The sequence below is a fragment of the Lytechinus pictus genome, chromosome 15 (assembly GCF_037042905.1).
Source record: "Lytechinus pictus isolate F3 Inbred chromosome 15, Lp3.0, whole genome shotgun sequence".
Lineage (NCBI taxonomy): Eukaryota > Metazoa > Echinodermata > Echinoidea > Temnopleuroida > Toxopneustidae > Lytechinus > Lytechinus pictus.
Window position 1 is genome coordinate 25,810,623 of NC_087259.1, and position 17,411 is coordinate 25,828,033.

At 36.2% G+C, this 17,411-nt stretch overlaps 1 protein-coding gene across 1 annotated transcript; it reads right to left on the reverse strand.

Moving 5' to 3' along the window:
• Window positions 1–948: 948 nt before the first annotated feature.
• Window positions 949–17,044, reverse strand: LOC129277988 (monocarboxylate transporter 13-like). Its single transcript, XM_054914178.2, has 6 exons — window positions 16,964–17,044; window positions 10,505–10,728; window positions 9,113–9,256; window positions 6,770–7,715; window positions 6,122–6,285; window positions 949–4,681 (listed from the first exon to the last, which is right to left on the reverse strand). Exons 2-6 carry the CDS (start codon window positions 10,689–10,691, stop codon window positions 4,515–4,517), a joined length of 1,608 nt encoding a protein of 535 aa, XP_054770153.2. The 5' UTR covers window positions 10,692–10,728; window positions 16,964–17,044; the 3' UTR covers window positions 949–4,514.
• Window positions 17,045–17,411: the final 367 nt, after the last annotated feature.

The following is a 17,411-nucleotide window of genomic DNA, read 5'->3' on the forward strand; positions in this document are numbered from 1 at the left end:
TTACTCTTATCTCCAAGGTTTATGAACTAGCTCCATAACATTCAACAAATACGCCCAAAATGGCCAAAATTAATTGACCTTATAGTAAATGAGCTTTGACCTTGGTCATGAAACCTGAAACTCAGGCAGGATGTTGATACTTCATTTACCATTTGTCCAAGTTTCATGAACTAGGTCCATATACTTTGTAATTTATGATGACATTTCAAAAACTTAAGATTTTGATGTTGATTCCCGCAACATGGTCTAAGTTTATCGACCCTATATGACCTTTGACCTTGGTCATGTAACCTGAAACTCAGGCAAGATGTAGCATACTCATGAAACTTGGACATAATGTTAATCAAATAAATACTTGATTAACATTATGTCCAAGTTTCATGAATATGCTTCTAAGTTATTATGTCATTTCAAAAACTTAAAGCTAAATGATAGTAGTAGCAGTTAACACTGAATTAGTGAGAAAGTCTGTAAAACCAAGTTTAAATATTACTATATCATCGTGGATCTAGATCTGGTACAGTTACATAAACTGAACTCCGTGAAATCATAAAATCTAAGCTGAAAAACGATCACACTGAAGATCGCCAACACAGATAGGCACACGTGGGACAGTATATTATTATTGCTGGAATAAAGACCCGACGGAAGTGCCCGAATCCGCGCTTATTTTGCTTATTTCTCAGCAATTACACAATTTCTTCCAGAATCCTTTGGCACATATTTTTTATTCATACAAACAGACACTTGGGTGGTCATTATATTGGATTCTGTAAAAAGTCATTTTGAGATCGTTACCAAAACTGGAATTTACCTTTAAGGTTAAGATTTTAATGTTGACACTGTCGTCCACTGTCGGAAAAGTGGCACCTTTTGTCTCACTCTGCTAAGCATGTGAAACAAAAATCTTCTTAAAAACGGATTTAAGACATTCAATCAATCTTTTTCAATAATTTGCACTAACTGTTTAATATGGATCAACTTAGAACATCTCGAGGGTAGCTCAACTAGTATCAAACTTACCAGTTCACTTTTGGCACCAAATGCATGTCAAACTTCTTGGGTATTGAATAGAGAGAAACTTCAGGTAGACTAACATGATCTGGAAATATCCATGAGATACAATCTCCTGACAAATTAGCAGGAAACTACTACTACCATGGAGCTGATAGCTCCATGCTATTACGAACAATTGCGTAAGCACCTGAAAGTATACTTGATGCACAATAAATCTCAATTCCTAAACAGCACTTTGTATCTTCTGGAAAAGGCACTATAATTTCACAATGATTTAAAATTTCACAAAATTAAAATACTTGTATATTGCACTGTGGTAGAAGTACCTGTACATGCACAAGTCACCAGATAAACAGATTAATGCCACAACAGTGAAATAGTACTGTCAATATTCTGATTGATACATACAAAAATAATTTTACATTTTTCCTGTTTTCTCATTGTTTAACTCTTTGTTCTCTGGGCCATGAACCCCTGTGTGCTGAATTATTTACAGGGAGGGAAACATTGGGTTGTTCGAGTGTGAAATGCCAAGTTTGCTCGGCACCGAATGTGCATCGGTGCAAAGTACACATACAAAAGGGTTAATAAAATAGGGGATCTTCGCTTTTTAGTACATATAGATCTCTCGATTTCATCACCCATGAACACCTTATGGCTTTTAGGAGTTTGTGCTTAATCAAACATGCAGAAATTGATGGTATAGCCAACAGTCATGGCCCAATTGTATATCCAACTAATTACACACCTTTTAACAAATGGTTTTTCTTATGATATACCAATCAACTCACTTTCATTTAATTTCATTTCACATTGCATAAAAAGAAAAATACATGTACATACAGCAGCAAAATAGGAATAAAATAGCTAAAGATTACACATGCCACAAATATAAAGAAATACAATGTGTGAAATTTGAAAAAGCCAGAGATCTATCCAAGGTAAATCCCTTTGAAGAATGGCCTTAAGGAAATCACCAGTGATGCTCAGGATGATGTCATTAGGGTTTTCCCCAATTTTCCTCTGGACAGCCAAAGAGTCTCCTCAATCATGTTGCAAGTGTATAATAAAAATGCAGAAATCTTACAGACAATTGCACTTTAAAAGGGAAGTTTACCCTGATAACAATTTGGTCTAAGGGAAAGCAAAAAAAAGCAAAAAAAAGAGAATCTTATTTTCATGAAGGTTTGAAAAAAGTCTATCTAATGCGGCATTGCATGAAAGCTGCAATCAATTGCAAGTCAAGTTTAGGTTAAAAAAAAATCAGTCAACAAATCTGGCAATTGATTGCAAATCCACACTTGGTTGCTGGGCCCTGTCTTACAAAGAGTTGTGATTGATTCAATCAATCAATCGTAACTCTATGGAAATCTATCATTGTCATAATTGTTTCTACAGGAAAATTTCCAAAACTCAACTCGCAACTCTTTGTAAGACAGGCCCCTGGTCTGCTACTTGCAACTAGTATTAAAAGTAAATTTGGTAATTGATTGCTACTAACATTTTCTTGCAACACCCCCTAAGACATGTAAGAATTGTAGAGTATGAATTATGAATATGTTAGCACTTAACCAATACATGTATGTTATGTAATGTACATTGCATAGCTTGCTGAAAAAAACAGTTACTGTTGTAATGGTATATTATGGCTAGTACTAATTATGGCTATTAGGGGACTATCATCGAAGGCCATTATTTTCATTGAAACTTGTCGTTAGAACCTCATAATGTTGTGCGGTCTAGTGGATAGAGCATTGGACTCATGATTGTGAGGATGTGAGTTCAAATCCCCACTACGCCATTATCTTCACTTTAACCAAAATGGCCCGAGAGTAAATCTCTGTCATCTCTAAGTCAGCCACTATGACTTAATATTAACTTAGATATAAAATGTCTCTTATGAAAATGGTTGAACTGGCACGGTGGTATGCAACGGGCGGCTGCGATGCCAAGTTCCTATGGGAGCTTCTTCAAGAAACAAAGAAACAGAGATATCCATGATGTATGCTTGATACCATGGATAATGAATCATTCACAATGCATAATATCCAGGTTGACCCCTAAGAGTACACCATGGCCCTGATTGACAAAGTTTCTTTTCAATAACAGTTGCTGAATTCAGGTCACTTGCCCTGCTGACAATACATGTTTTTTTTTGCAAAAACAACAATATTAAAGTTACCTAAGAATTTTTAGATTTTCATTGAGCTTCAAACTAAGAGCACATCATAAGCTTTAAAATGATATATAACTTGGCAAAATTGATTAAGAAGTAACCCATACAAGTACTTTATTGAATTTAGAAGAAATTCAGAGAGCTACAAAGAATAAGGAGTGAAGACCGTTTTGAATTTCGAGCAAAATCTCAGTGTTCCAAACAGTTCAGAAATGATTACTGTCAGAGAAACTTGTGTATCTGCTTCTTATCTAACTTTAAAACATGAAATTTTGACAGTATGGGATAGAAGAATTATTCTTTCAAACAATTTAAATTTCAAGGTTTCACCTTTTGAAGACCACATTACTATTTAGACTTTTCACACAGAACCTTTCTTGGTGACCTATTGGGTGATTTCAAGTTCAGTGTTGACCTTTTGGTGTTGGTGTTAGGTCAATGTTTACACGATTATAACACCAAACATAAAATGAAGATGGTCCCAAAAAGTCACTCACTAGTTGTTGAGACGTCAATAATGTGATCTGGATCAGTTTTACAAACTCAGAATAGATTTTGGAGCTAGGGGAAGCAATCCAAATTTCGACACCAACACCAAGCCCAACACCGGACTTGAAATCATCCATTGTTGGTTTTGGAGTGGCTGATCACATACGTGTCCCAGAATTGTAGCAATTATCATTTTATGAAAAAAGACTGGGGGATGGGGGGGGGGGGGGCACTTCCATTGATGAGTGGATACCATGCATGACCATGGGGTTTTGAAAAGCACCCTAAACAAGTATTTTCCATGTTCTGAGAATGCACCCCTTAACAGGTATTGGCGTGTGAAACCCTACGCTTAACAAGTACTGGAAACAAAAACATTACCCTTGACAAGTATTCCCTGAATTGACCCCTAAACAAGTACAACGATATATCTTAATTGTTATGTCACGGACGTTGGCTTTACCTTTACTTTCATTGGATTTAGTACCACCCCACACACCTCGTTTAAATCAGCTCTAAACACGTAGTGTTGGGGCAAAAAGTACATCCTTTATAAAGTATTTTAGTCTTTTTATACCCTCGCAAATTGGACCATAAACATGTAGTTTTCCTAGTGAAATATATACCCTTTTTTCATTATTTTAGTGTTATTGACACCCTTACTACGTCACGTACGTCACGTGCCCTATCTTGAAAAAGACATCCTTTTTACATGTTTCTTGGGTCACGCATGGTATCCACTCGTCAATGGAAGTGGCCCCCACCCCCCCCCCCCCGGGAAAAAAAGGCCACGGACATGACTATTAGAACAGAAGTTAGAATGAAGTCAAATTTACACTGCTGACTCATCTTGCGTTTCGTACGACTTCAAACCTTGATACCTCTGCCTACATCGTCTGAGAGGATGTTCGAATAAGAGAATACAGGATGACACAGTAAGAAGCGAACCAGCTACGTAGAAAGGTAGATCATATGTTTCCTTAGCATCGTAAAGAGCACCTGAAAAGTAAAATAATGAGTCCAGGGGGTGTTTCACAAAGATTTAACCCTAATTCTCCCGGGGGGGGGGGGGGGGGGGGGCCATAATGGCCCCCCCCCTTGACAATTTTCGCGATATATCTGCTGCGCAAATTTTTTTGACCTCGCCGCTCACTGACTTTTTACTTTCAAGTCTCACGCAAATTTTGAGACCAAATTTGTGACGCCCGGGTACACGGTTACGACATTACGCAACATTATGTAAGTGCATGTCAGACCCAAAATTGCTCATAAACGTGATTTCATGTACAAATCCAATGCAAATTGTGTATTTAGCCAAAATTCATAAATGTATCATTATTTCTACTTTTACTGATTAAACTGAATTAATTTTGCCTTGTTTATGATCAGAACTAAGTCTGGAATGATTTCCATTGAAAAAACAATAAAAAACTAAAAGTAAAAAAACAAAGAAATACATAAGAAATTCATAAAACAATAAAATACATAAGAAATTGATTTCCGAACCGAAGTTTTTTTAATTGCGATTGTTAAGATTGCTACAAAGAATTTTTTTACCAAAAATTAGCATTCTAGGAGCTTTATTTAGTGAATTATAGCAAAAAGTATGATTTATGCATAAATTAGCATAATTAATTCATATAAAATAAAATCTCATTATTTTGGAAAATTTTACCATACAGCCTTGTAGATTACATCGCACACTACCAGTGTGCAAATTTTTGCGTCGCTCGCGCAATCGGCGGCCGAGATCTTAAGGGGGGGCCATAATGGCCCCCCCCCGGGATTGACAAGAATCAAAATACCCCGGGAGATTGAGGGTTAAGTATAGATAGATACGCATTAGTGGGCATCCTCATGACACGATCTGACCAATGCGGTCAAGCCTTTCATACCGTACGCAACTCGGTATTTAAGTGCGACTCTAAGTCATACTTAAATCTTTGTGAATCACCCCCCTGGATACTACTCATAAACATTAGGTTACATGATGTTAATACATGTATGATTATCCTAGACTGAATTCATGAATGATCATTCAGACTGCCATAAAAAAAATTGAGGCATATTCCATTTCGGTGCAATTTAGATAAGGATATTTTAGGATATTTTAACCCTCTCTAAAACTTCTCCTTGCCCTACTGCCTATAAATAAATATAAAAGTTAATTAAAAGCAAAAACATCATTTAAGAAGGCTTTCAAATTCGAGGTGGGTGGTTCGAGGAGGGAATGGCTAAAACAGACAAGGGTCCCGTAACACGAGGTTAGCAATCAGTCGTACGCTTGATTTTTAGGATCGATTGTACATTGTATGCAATGGAATCGATCGTAGAAAAATGTTCTACAATCATTGCTAAGTTTTGTGTTACGAGCTCATGGAAGACGTATGCAGAGGTGTAGAGTAGGAGGGTTGGGTTTGGTTAAGCAATAATGTTTACCTGCAAAGATAGGTCCAATGAAGTCGCCTACTCCAGTAAAGATGGTGAATATGCCCATACCAGGTGCTAGATTCTCAACTCCAACAAACTTCTTAAGAACCACAGGAACAAGAGCTTTCAGAAGACCAGTCGAAGCTCCAAACAAAAATGCTATGAAGATATACCTAATGAGTGAAATTTAAAAAAATACTATAACAGAAAAAATTCAAAACTTCTTTGTAAATTGAGAGAGGTACTCCATGCTGAAAATTTCATCAAAGTCTGATGGAGCATCATGAAATTATTGAATTTTAAAGTTCAGCAATATCATTATAAACAATTACATACATGCCTGGCCATCATGAATAAATGTACTCTAAGTCGAGTCTTATTTCATGTAAGTTTTTTTATGTGAACTCTCAAATAAACTTTCATATTCCCTTTCAGGCAGAAATAAAAGGCATAATAAGCTAAAATAAAAATAAAATAAATGAAATGTTGTGGCAAGCCATTATTAATGCACACAACTGTTAAAAATTGCTAAAATGTGGTGTTTTATTGAAATAAATTAGATTCTTTTGTAACTTGAATATTCTGAATGATAAAATAGCAATTATCAAACATATGAAAAAAGAGAGTGTAGGTACTGATTATGGTACATGAACTTACCAGCCATAAACCTGTGATGCTCGGCTGAGGATTGTACTAATGCCAAGGATAGCCATAGCGATGGAGTAAAGGTGCTCTGGAGATATGAGCTTTAGATCAATGACCCATCCATTACAGAGACGGGCAATCAGACTCCCTATGCCCAGAGCAGAAAGAAGAAACGATGCCAGCTGTTCTTCAATACCAGAGTACACTGCACTGGCAACAAAGTGTGTCATGATGGCAGTATAGCACACACCAATAGTCACTTGACATATCTGAAAGAGTGTAAACCCAATGCTCTCTCCAAAGAGGGGCCATCCAGACGATCTGAAAAATCGCCTGACCAATGAACATTTACTAGTTCTTTTTTCCTGAATGTTTGTCTCGGCTGAATGTTCACCTGAGTTATTGATGTCTCCATTGTCCACTTGATCAGGTTTTGAGTTGGGTTCAGCCTTGCTTGAGTCAGACATTGACTCAGTCGCTCCAGAAGCAGTGTATGTCTGTTTTGATGTAGAATCTGAATCTACAACAGTCGTTTCACCCAATGACTCAAATGCAGTTGGGTCATTCTGAATACATTCTGCAGACTGCCCATCCTCAATCTGGTCTCCCTGTGAAGAATGATCTTTGGTCCTCAAACTCTCACTAAGTGGTTCCATCTCTGCTGCATCACCTTTAGTTTCCGCTTCAAGCTTTTTCTTTGCCGGAACTCCAGATTTCTTTCTGGGACGTGGTCTAGCTACCAAAGCAGCTGGAATGACCTGAGCCTGTATACCAGCGGAGATGAGAAGAGCACCCCTCCAACTGTACTGATCAATACACAATTGCATAAGAGGAGGGACAGTCATGATTCCTAAGGCTACACCAGCACTTACAAAGCCATTGGCACGAGAATAACCCTTTTTGAAGTGGTGGGCCACTACCACCTGAGCTGCATTCTTGATGAGCCCCACTCCAAAACCTGATGTAAAGAGAAGATAACAAAGAAAATGATTACAAGGAAGGAGTGTCCTTTCAGATTTTAGTGATCATGCTTGTACCCCTGAAGTAGGGAGTGTATTTGGTCATCGCTAACACAGTACATGAGTCTTTGTTTTTAATTTGTAAATGACTTTGGTTTGTGCAACGTGTGAACTACAACGGGTTAAAAATGCATCTTCTTTCATAGACTGTATACTTTATTATAATTCCAATAAAGAATATCAAAACAAACATATTTGACAATATGAAATAATTCTAATGCATCTTTTATCAAAGATTTCACCTCTTCTACAATTAAAAGAGAATTAACAGATGCGGCAAGGGACAATGAAAGACTTCTCCTAAATGATCACAAGTTTAGAGCCTGTCAAGGGTCCTGTGGCAAAAAAACTTGCATTTAAAACCAACACAATATCAAATGCAAGTCTTTAATAGACACTTTTGATTGGTTGAAGATCAAGATTTGTAGAGTACTTTGTGTTTGATCGCCTCTCTTCCTGCAACAAGCACTATATCATCAGCTGAAAGGAATCACTTTTTGTAGACCTACAGACGGACTGTAGTGAAATTAATAACGAACTGTTCCTCAATTAATAATAATAATGGTTATTTATATGCGCTATACACAAAAAGTATCACAGCGCTTACAATTGTCAGAAATAAAATATAAATCTTAAGTAACAAAAAAGTATAGAATTGTGTACATTAAATTGCATCAACTATTGGTGTTCTCAACTGTGCCACTTGAGGCCTGGTGGCCTCTTGCTTGCTGCTTCGTTCACCAACAACTTAAGGGACAAGCCTGGCCAGCACATCACTCACAGAAGCTCTAGTAAAGCACTTGAGGCCACCAGGCCCCAGATGGGTTAGCCAAGTCAAACCAAACAGTGATAGCAAAAATCATCAAAACAAATACATATTAAATAAATGAAAATAGAAAACTAGATATTTGGAAAAAGATACGACTTGAGTTGTCGTTTGAAAGATGATATGGTCGGTGTTGTTCGGATGGTAGAGGGGAGTGTATTCCAAAGTCTAGATCCAGCTATACTAAAACGTTTTTCTGCTATGGAGAGGTTTGTTCTCGGAATTGATTAATTAATCAATCTTTCAGTGATTAATAGAAACAAAATAGTAGTTCTGAATTGTGCCCATGGTGCTGAAAAATAACTCTCTTACTTCTGTTTTCTTTACTCTTTAAATCTATTTTTTACATTTTCATTAATTAAATTTTTTTTGTCTTTATTTGTAATTATTAGTATTATTATTATTAATACTATTATCATCATCATTATTTTTTATTTCTTTACTTTTATGCTATTTTTTATTTCATTCATTTATTTATTTTTTTTGGCGGGGGGAGGGGGGCAATATTACCTGGAAGAAACCCTGATGTAAAGCACAAGATGATTGGTGAATCAGCGAAGACACTACATATAGTACCAGTGATAGAAAAGGCTGCACCAATGAGAAGAGTGTTGTGACAGCCCCATCTCGTCATGAATGGGCCAGCAAAGAAACCTGATGGTATAAGAAAAAATAAACAAAATTATTCATTTTTATTATGATTATGCTCTGATCTAAAGGATTTGTTTTGGTTATAAGTTAATTTTGAAACTATCTAATACAGCACATAGTGCTTACTTAACATAATCAAATATACAGAAGATGTACTTTCATGATATTTCATCTGCTGACACACCATTCCCTTGAGAAATGATATGGATTCTTGAGAAAATCTATGAATTCCAATATTACGGTATATTCAACTCCGCAGCATGCGTGGTGACATGACTGAACAGATTCTCCCCTGAACCACAGAATGAGGTAAACATGAGTATGTTGCAGACCTGTACAGACTTCAAGGACCTGTGCTCAAATCCCATTACTGGAAAGGGACACAAAATAGTAGTTCTGAATTATGGTCAAGCTGTAAAGAAATCATGAATAGAGTAAAGAATATTGTCAATAAATCTTCATTGTAAATATGTGAATGACTTATTTTCACTTCCAGACATCAGGACATGTTTCTTCTGATAGATATATATGCTAAAAAAGAAACGCAACTTTCCCCCACCCCCCCTTACCAAACCCAGACATACTGGCCCGAATTCACAAAGGTGGTTTCGTTTGAAACCATGGTTTTTAAAAACCGTGGGTCTTAGAAACCATGGTTTTTCAAAAACCCACGGTTTGAAACCACCTGAAAGCAAAATCATGCCGAAAACCCACGGTTGAAACCATGGTTTCATTTGAAACCACCTTTGTGAATCGCAAAATCAGTAAAACCCACGGTTGAAACCATGGTTTCTGCAGAAACCACCTTTGTGAATTCGGGCCAATAAGTCTCACGCCCCATGGCCTGAGGCTCCCACTTTAGGGACTCTTGCTCATCTCCCTAATTCTCTTCCTCACGCCCCACGCCTATCCTCATATAGATTATACACAATGCCTGGTGATCTCATACCGTGTCAGTAACGGTTCCCTGCCTAAAATCTCACACATCACAGCAGTAGCGTACGCAGGGGGGGGGGGGGGGTACAGGGGTTCAACCCCCCCCCCATTTTTTTAAAACCTCTTTTTTTTTGTGTGAAATTTTTTTGATACGAAATGACCTACACTTTTTGGTGAAGACCTTTTCATTCAGCACGACCCCCCCCCCTTTAAAAAATCCTGCTTATGCTACTGCATCATAGACCTGTCTTTTAACTTCGCATCTTTGCAAATCATAGGCATAAATGGTAAACCAGCTCGCATAAGGTGACTAACCTGACAGGAGGTGAGAAGCAGCAAGAACACTGGCAATGGCACTTATCTCAGCTACAGAGGAATCAAAATACCTCCTCCACTCTACCAGAAACACACCAAATGATCGGTAGGTTGCCCCATATACCAACATAGATATATGTGCTCCAAGGAGAATAAACCAACGTCGCTTAGATTTCTTCTCCTCCATCTTCCTCTAGGTATTTCAAGGTCGCTGCTGTTTCAATCTAAGATGAGAAAACAAGGTCATTATCAATTATACCCCTTTCACAAACCCATCCTCCAATTATCTGCCTAAGAGTAATGCGGATAATTCAATAAAAATTGCATTCACAAACTCCGAAAATAATCCGCACTATTTTTTTACGAGCGCCCGGCCTGACAAAGGCGGATAATTGTCATGGCAACTGCACACGCCCCCTCCGATGGGGTTGTGTTGGAAAAGGGTGACCTTTGTGACCGCACCATGGCAATTATCCGCATTACTTTGGAAATGTGTTCATAAAGTCAAAATCTGGTCCCGATGCCGCTATTATGCGGATAATTGCAGCATCGAAATAATGCGGATAACTCTGGTCCCGCTCCGATTTTATGACCAAATTATGTGGATATTATCCGCATAATTGGGTTTATGAAAGGGGTATTAGTAATCCATATTGGTCTCCTCCAGCAAATTGCTTTACCCTCTACAACCTTCCCATGGATCAATTTGCCAAATTAATTACACCCTCCCTCTTCTTCAATACAACCCTCTACTACTCTACTACTTGATCCACTCTCTTCTATGGACAACCCCTTCACTTCTGAATATCCACCTGAAACCAAAAGCATTTTTTTTTAAGAAAAGTCGACTCCAACAAAAATATGGAAAAGGTTTTATAAAATCACATGACAATCATCTAACTTCAAATTTTTACAAAATACTATGTACACACAAATGAGACTATTCAAAATGAAGCAACGTGAGAATCTTGCACTTCTTGTAAGACTTCTGCTGAAACACATTTACATCTTGTTATGTTTGTAAGGTTGCTGAAGATTTAAGACTAGATTTGTAGATAAAATTGGTATATAATTCTATATGAAGATCTAACTTAGAAAAAGATGTTTGGATTCATAAATGATTGGAAGAGACCACATGAATCATCTAATCATTCTATTCAAGAGATACATTTATATTCAGAATCAGAGATGCAAAAATTCATCAGTCAATTTAGTTGGTCTTGTTGCATTTATTTCCAATATCAGACGTATTTAATTGGTTACTGCAAACAAAATCAAAAAGTAATTACAAAAAAAGTTCCTTTGTTGAGAATATATTGTAAATGTTATAAGTTATTTTGTAATGAAAACCACCAGATGCAGTTTTCTTTTTGTTGTTTACTTTTTTGTATCATTTTTGTTATTTGTTTGACTTACTTGGGATTGTAGTGATCATGACATGTATTTCACTATCGTTCTTTCAATGTACATGCAACACAATCATTTGATTCTGTATGATTGTTTTACTTTAGTCATAATATTAAAATAACATTACGAAAATCAATAAGAACTTTATTTCTTTTTATTTCAGAAGAAAATTGATCTCAGCAAAAATTGTTCATAGATCTTCCTTTCTTTTTATTTGGTATAAGTCAAGTGTATTTTTGAAGGAAGTTTGATAATTTTTTTGAAAATATTGCGTTTTATATAGAGTTCTAAAAAGTTAGACCTAATAAAAATGTATAAAGACAAAGTGTTCAGAAATATATCTAGTCACCTCCATATGATTATGATATGATTTAAAACTGATACTGATATCAGGGTGCTACATAACTTTTTTGAAGCACTTGCCCAGTCGGGCAAGTAAATTTTCAAATAGTTGGAAAATACTTGCCCGAATATAGATTTCACTTGCCCGAAAAAATCCTTCAAAACAAAGTTTTATTGCTTCAAAACAAGTTATAGCCTTATAGTTTTACATACCATACCATTGACGGCTTTAAAATACATTTTTCAATATTACTACTGATGTACCTTGTAGTTGTATTTCTTTTTTTAAATGATTTTTATCTTGAACATCATGACAAAATAATTGGTAAATATGCTCTTTAATTAATTTCCTAATCTCATATATTTTCCATATATTTTGGAGGGGACTAGGACACACAATAAAAAAAGGGGAAATCACTGAAAAGAACCAGAGAAAAAAAAAGAAGAGAGAGGGAGAGAATGAAAGAAAAAAAAGTAAGAAGAAAAACAGAAAGGACGAAGCCAAATAAAGGAAGGAAGAAAGAAAAAAAAAGAAAAAAAAAATAAAGAGAGAGAGAGAATGGCTGCGGGGAAGAGAAAGATGGAAAGAAGGAAACAAAGAAAGAAAGGAAGAAACAAGGGAAAGGAGGATGGAAAGAAAAAAGAAAGAAAAAAAAATGAGAGGAAGAGAAAGGAAGGAAAGAAAGGAATGAATAAAAGGAAAATCAAGAAAGAAAAAAGGTAAACAGAAAGGAAGAAAAAGGGAAAGAAAGAAAGCGAGAGAAAGGAAAGAAGGAAGATAGGAAGAAAGAAAAGGTATAAGGATAGATGGAAGGAAGGAAAAAAAAGAGAAAAAGAAAGATACAACGAAATACAGAAAGAAATGAAGGAAGGAATGAAGGAAAGAGATGAAGGAAGGCAGAAAGAAAAAATAAGGAAGAAAAGGAAGGATGGATGGAACAACAAAGAAAAATCAAAAGAACAAAAGGCAAAAAAAAAAAGAAAATAAGAAAGAAAGAAGGAAAGAAAGAAATAAAGAAAGAAGGAAAGAAAAAAATATATAAAAAACTGAGGGAAGAGAAAGGAAGGAGAGCAAGGAAAGAATAAAAAAGAAAAAGAAAGAAAAAAGGTAAAAAGAAAGAAAGGAAAAAAGAAAAGGTAAAGGATTGATGGAAGGAAGGAAAAGAGAAAGAAAGAAAATGAGAGAAAGGAAAGTAGGAAGATATGAAGAAAGGTATAAGGATAGATGGAAGGAAGGAAAAAAAAGAAAAAAAGAAAAGAAAGATACAACGAAAGACAGAAAGAAACTAGATTTTAATTCGTCATGCGGACGAATTAGGTGGTCTGTCCTTATTCTCGCCATCATGATCACCATTACCATGTTCCAGCAGATCAATATGATCTTCATGATGACAACGGAATGTTCATTATGGATGGAATACTTGTGAAAGACGGGATATGATAAAGCACTGTGAAAATTGTCTCTTTGATATATGACAATACATGTGATATGAAAAAAGTAATTATAGTCTGTTTTATCTTGCTAAATTTTAACTTCTATACCTTTTAATTATCATAAAGGATCATGTACGAGGTGGTAAAAAAGAAAAAAAAATGAAAAAAAAATCATCTTGTTTACCCCAGGACTCGAACCTGCGCCCCCGAGAACGCAAGTCAAGTGCGTTATCCATTGAGCCACGACATTCCCCATAGAGATTACACGTAAGCAAATTTGAGAATTGCAAATCAAATTTTGCAAGCGAAAAACGGGCATGATCCCGGCATCTGATCAAAAAATGAAGGGCACACTCCCGAAAGCTTAGAATCTCAGCTACAACATTTTAAAAGCTCAGAGACAACTGACAAGAAAAAGTGGAGATATAGCTCACGAAATAGAGGAATGTAGAATCTAGTTTTGAGAAAAAGTCATGTCCCATAGAGATTACACGCAAAATGAGGAAAAATGACATGCCTCTTTTGATCGCTATTTTACGCCATGATGCGTTTTTCAAAATGAAATTTCATGTTCATTGACGAGAATGAGTACATTCTAAACTACAACATATCGAAAATTGGGCGAAAATTGACCAATATTCACGGAGTTAAAGCCTAATTTGCATAATTATTATGACGTCATAACAAGGAAAATTGATATTTTAACTTCCGACGCCATTATGATGACGTCATGATCAAATTGAGGGACAATGGTGACATGAAATCAAATCTACAACTCATACTCTATCGATATATGAAAAAAAAATGGGGGTCAACGCACTATTTAAAGAGCTACAGTGAATTTTTAATAGGCATGTTTTTGCCCATATATGGCCTATAGTAAGAGCTCGCGCGCACACGTGCTGCAAACTTTAACGGGTGTTAATTTCGTTATTAATGGTCGTAGAAGGTTGATGAAGGTATCAAATTGCTCAGAATTATATTATCAATGCAATGATATAAAAAAAAACGGCGTTTCTGCGTTGCGTTGAAGGCGTTACGCGCGGAAACGCGCGCGCATACGTGTGCGTGCGCAAATTTTTGAAATGCTTAAAATGACCTATAACGTACTCTACTTTGGTCAAAAAGTGATTTTGAGCAATTTGAAATTTGGTCAAAAAGTGATTTTGAGCAATTTGAAATTTTGACGAGCGCGTACGCGCGCGTCGTGACCACCAGGTGACCTTTGATGACATGAACTGTTGACGCTTGACCTGAAGTTAATGTGATGTAAATATTGTTAATTTTTGATAATTGATAATGGAGATATGATTGATAATGTGATTTCACAAAATGGCGCCTGGATGACGTCACGATGATCTGATGACCTTGAAAATGTTATTTTCACGTCTTATGACAATGACCTTTGACTGTGCAAAAATTGAAAGAAATTGACAAAACTGATCTGGAGTTATCCTTGGAACAAAAAATTGGCGGAAATAAAAATAAATAATAATAATAATAATAATAATAATAATAATAATAATAATAATAAAGAAGAAAGAAAATTCTGACAAAACTAATAGGTGATCTGTCGTTGACAGACCACCTAATAAAGGAAGGAATGAAGGAAAGAGATGAAGGAAGGCAGAAAGAAAAAATAAGGAAGAAAAGAAAGGATGGATGGAAAAAAGAAAGATCAAAAGAACAAGAGACAGAAATAAAGAAAAACAGAAAGAAAGAAAGAAAGAATGAAAGACAAAAAGAAAGGAAGGAATGAAGGAAAGAAATAAAGAAAGAAAAGAAAGAATGAAAGGCATGAAAAAAGTAAGGAAGAAAAAAAGACAGGAAGAAAAGGTAAAGAATGGATGGACGGAAGGAAGACAGTAAGAAAGAATGAAAGGGAAAAAGAAGGAAGGATTAAAAAAAGAGGTAAACAAAGGTTGGATGGAAGGAAGAAAGATAAAAAAAGATAGAAAGAAAAGAATGACAAAAAGAAAGACAGCTATAGTAACAGAAAAAAATGAACAAAAGAAGGAAGGAAATTTAAAGAAATAAAGAGAGATTCAAAAGAAGGAAAGATAGGCAGAAAGAAAGAAAATAGAGAGGAAGAAAGCTCAAACTATCCAGTCATAAATAAAGAAGAAAATTTATCAATTTCCTTGACAAAAAAAAATAGTTACGAAAGAAACCACGTTTATCAACATACACACAAATGCATATGTGGGACTGTCAAACAATGTATTTCAGTGTGTGCGATACAGACGATCATTCGAAACCCGATCTTTTTGAAGCATAACAGAAGTGAAAATTTCTCCTTTTACTGCTTACAAATGACAGAGCTACCCCAATTTTTAGGAAATATGGACATTACAAGAATTTTCATTGATGAGAAATGTGAATTTTGACAGTTCTGTGGGAGATTCCTTCCAGAGCAAACTTCGTTCGTGCAGCACCGAACACCGTAGAAACTTTACTACATGCATCGGCTGCGTGGACTAGGCGCTAGCTAGCTAGGTATGCTAGACTGCCATTGATTCTGTGTGTGTGTGTACGTCTCTGAGCTGTGTGTTTATTGCAGAAATTGGCGCAAATTTTGCAATTCGAATTATAAACTTTTTTGAAAGAAGAAATAGGCCCTAAATGATATTGCTTTTTTTGTCTCTTTTTCTTTTCTATATTTTGATGGTGAAATATGAGGAATCTTTCTAAAATATAATTTCCATAGGAGAATTTTGCTTGCCCGATTCGGGCAAGCAGTTTTTGTCTTTGCTTCAAAACACTTGCCCGACTCTAACTTTTACTTGCCCCGGGCAATCGGGCAAGCGCTTATGTCGCACCCTGTGATATTGATGATAGTCGAGTCTATCTAATCATAATGTTAGGAAAGTCTCAATTTTTTATTTTGGCAGCCAAATTGTTTCAATTACACTCAATGTACGCCACTGATCCTCCCAAGACCAATTAACAAAACCTAGGCTTCCCAAAACCTATAAATGTGCTATACCCGGCCCGGCGATTTAGCTCCTATGTAATTCAAATTAATGTATCACGAAATCGTGATACCTCCGGTATCTCTACTCTGGAGCTCGGCATGTGTGCATTGGGATCTCGTGCGCCGGTATGTGGGCTCAACTTTCGTTATACCGGTGTGATGAATACGTTTGACTACGCAGCTACAACAACTAGTTACGTCTATAAATTATAATATAAAAACTGTATAAAATAAATACATTTCAGCTTGTCCGAGCACATTCATCATTCAGAAGTAGTCAACGAATACAAGTAAATTTTCACCTTTTCCTTGAACTTCCATTTACCAGATCGGTTCCGCCCCCAGACTGAGTGACCATGAGTAGCTATGCAGCTGACAGATGCCAATATTGCGTAATTAAACAAACAGTTGCGCTGCGATGGCAAGCTAAATGTCTCAATCGCATAACATATACTACAGTAAATAGACCGTGCTTCGCATTCGCATTATTTTATCCATATCACACATTCAGGACCATCGTTATTATAGTGTGGATATTACACAATGTTCCTCTAAAAAAAAGCAGGTTTTTTTTTATTATTATTTTTGTTCTTGGTTTTTTTCAACGATCGGGCGCTAACACAGATCAGTGGGCGCTAACAGTGCGAAAGGGTATTTCCAAAATTTGGGAAATATGTCATACTTTTCAACAACCTTTTGTACATGGTGCATGCAAAGGGAAAACATTTCGGCCTGTCATTGAAAAAGAAT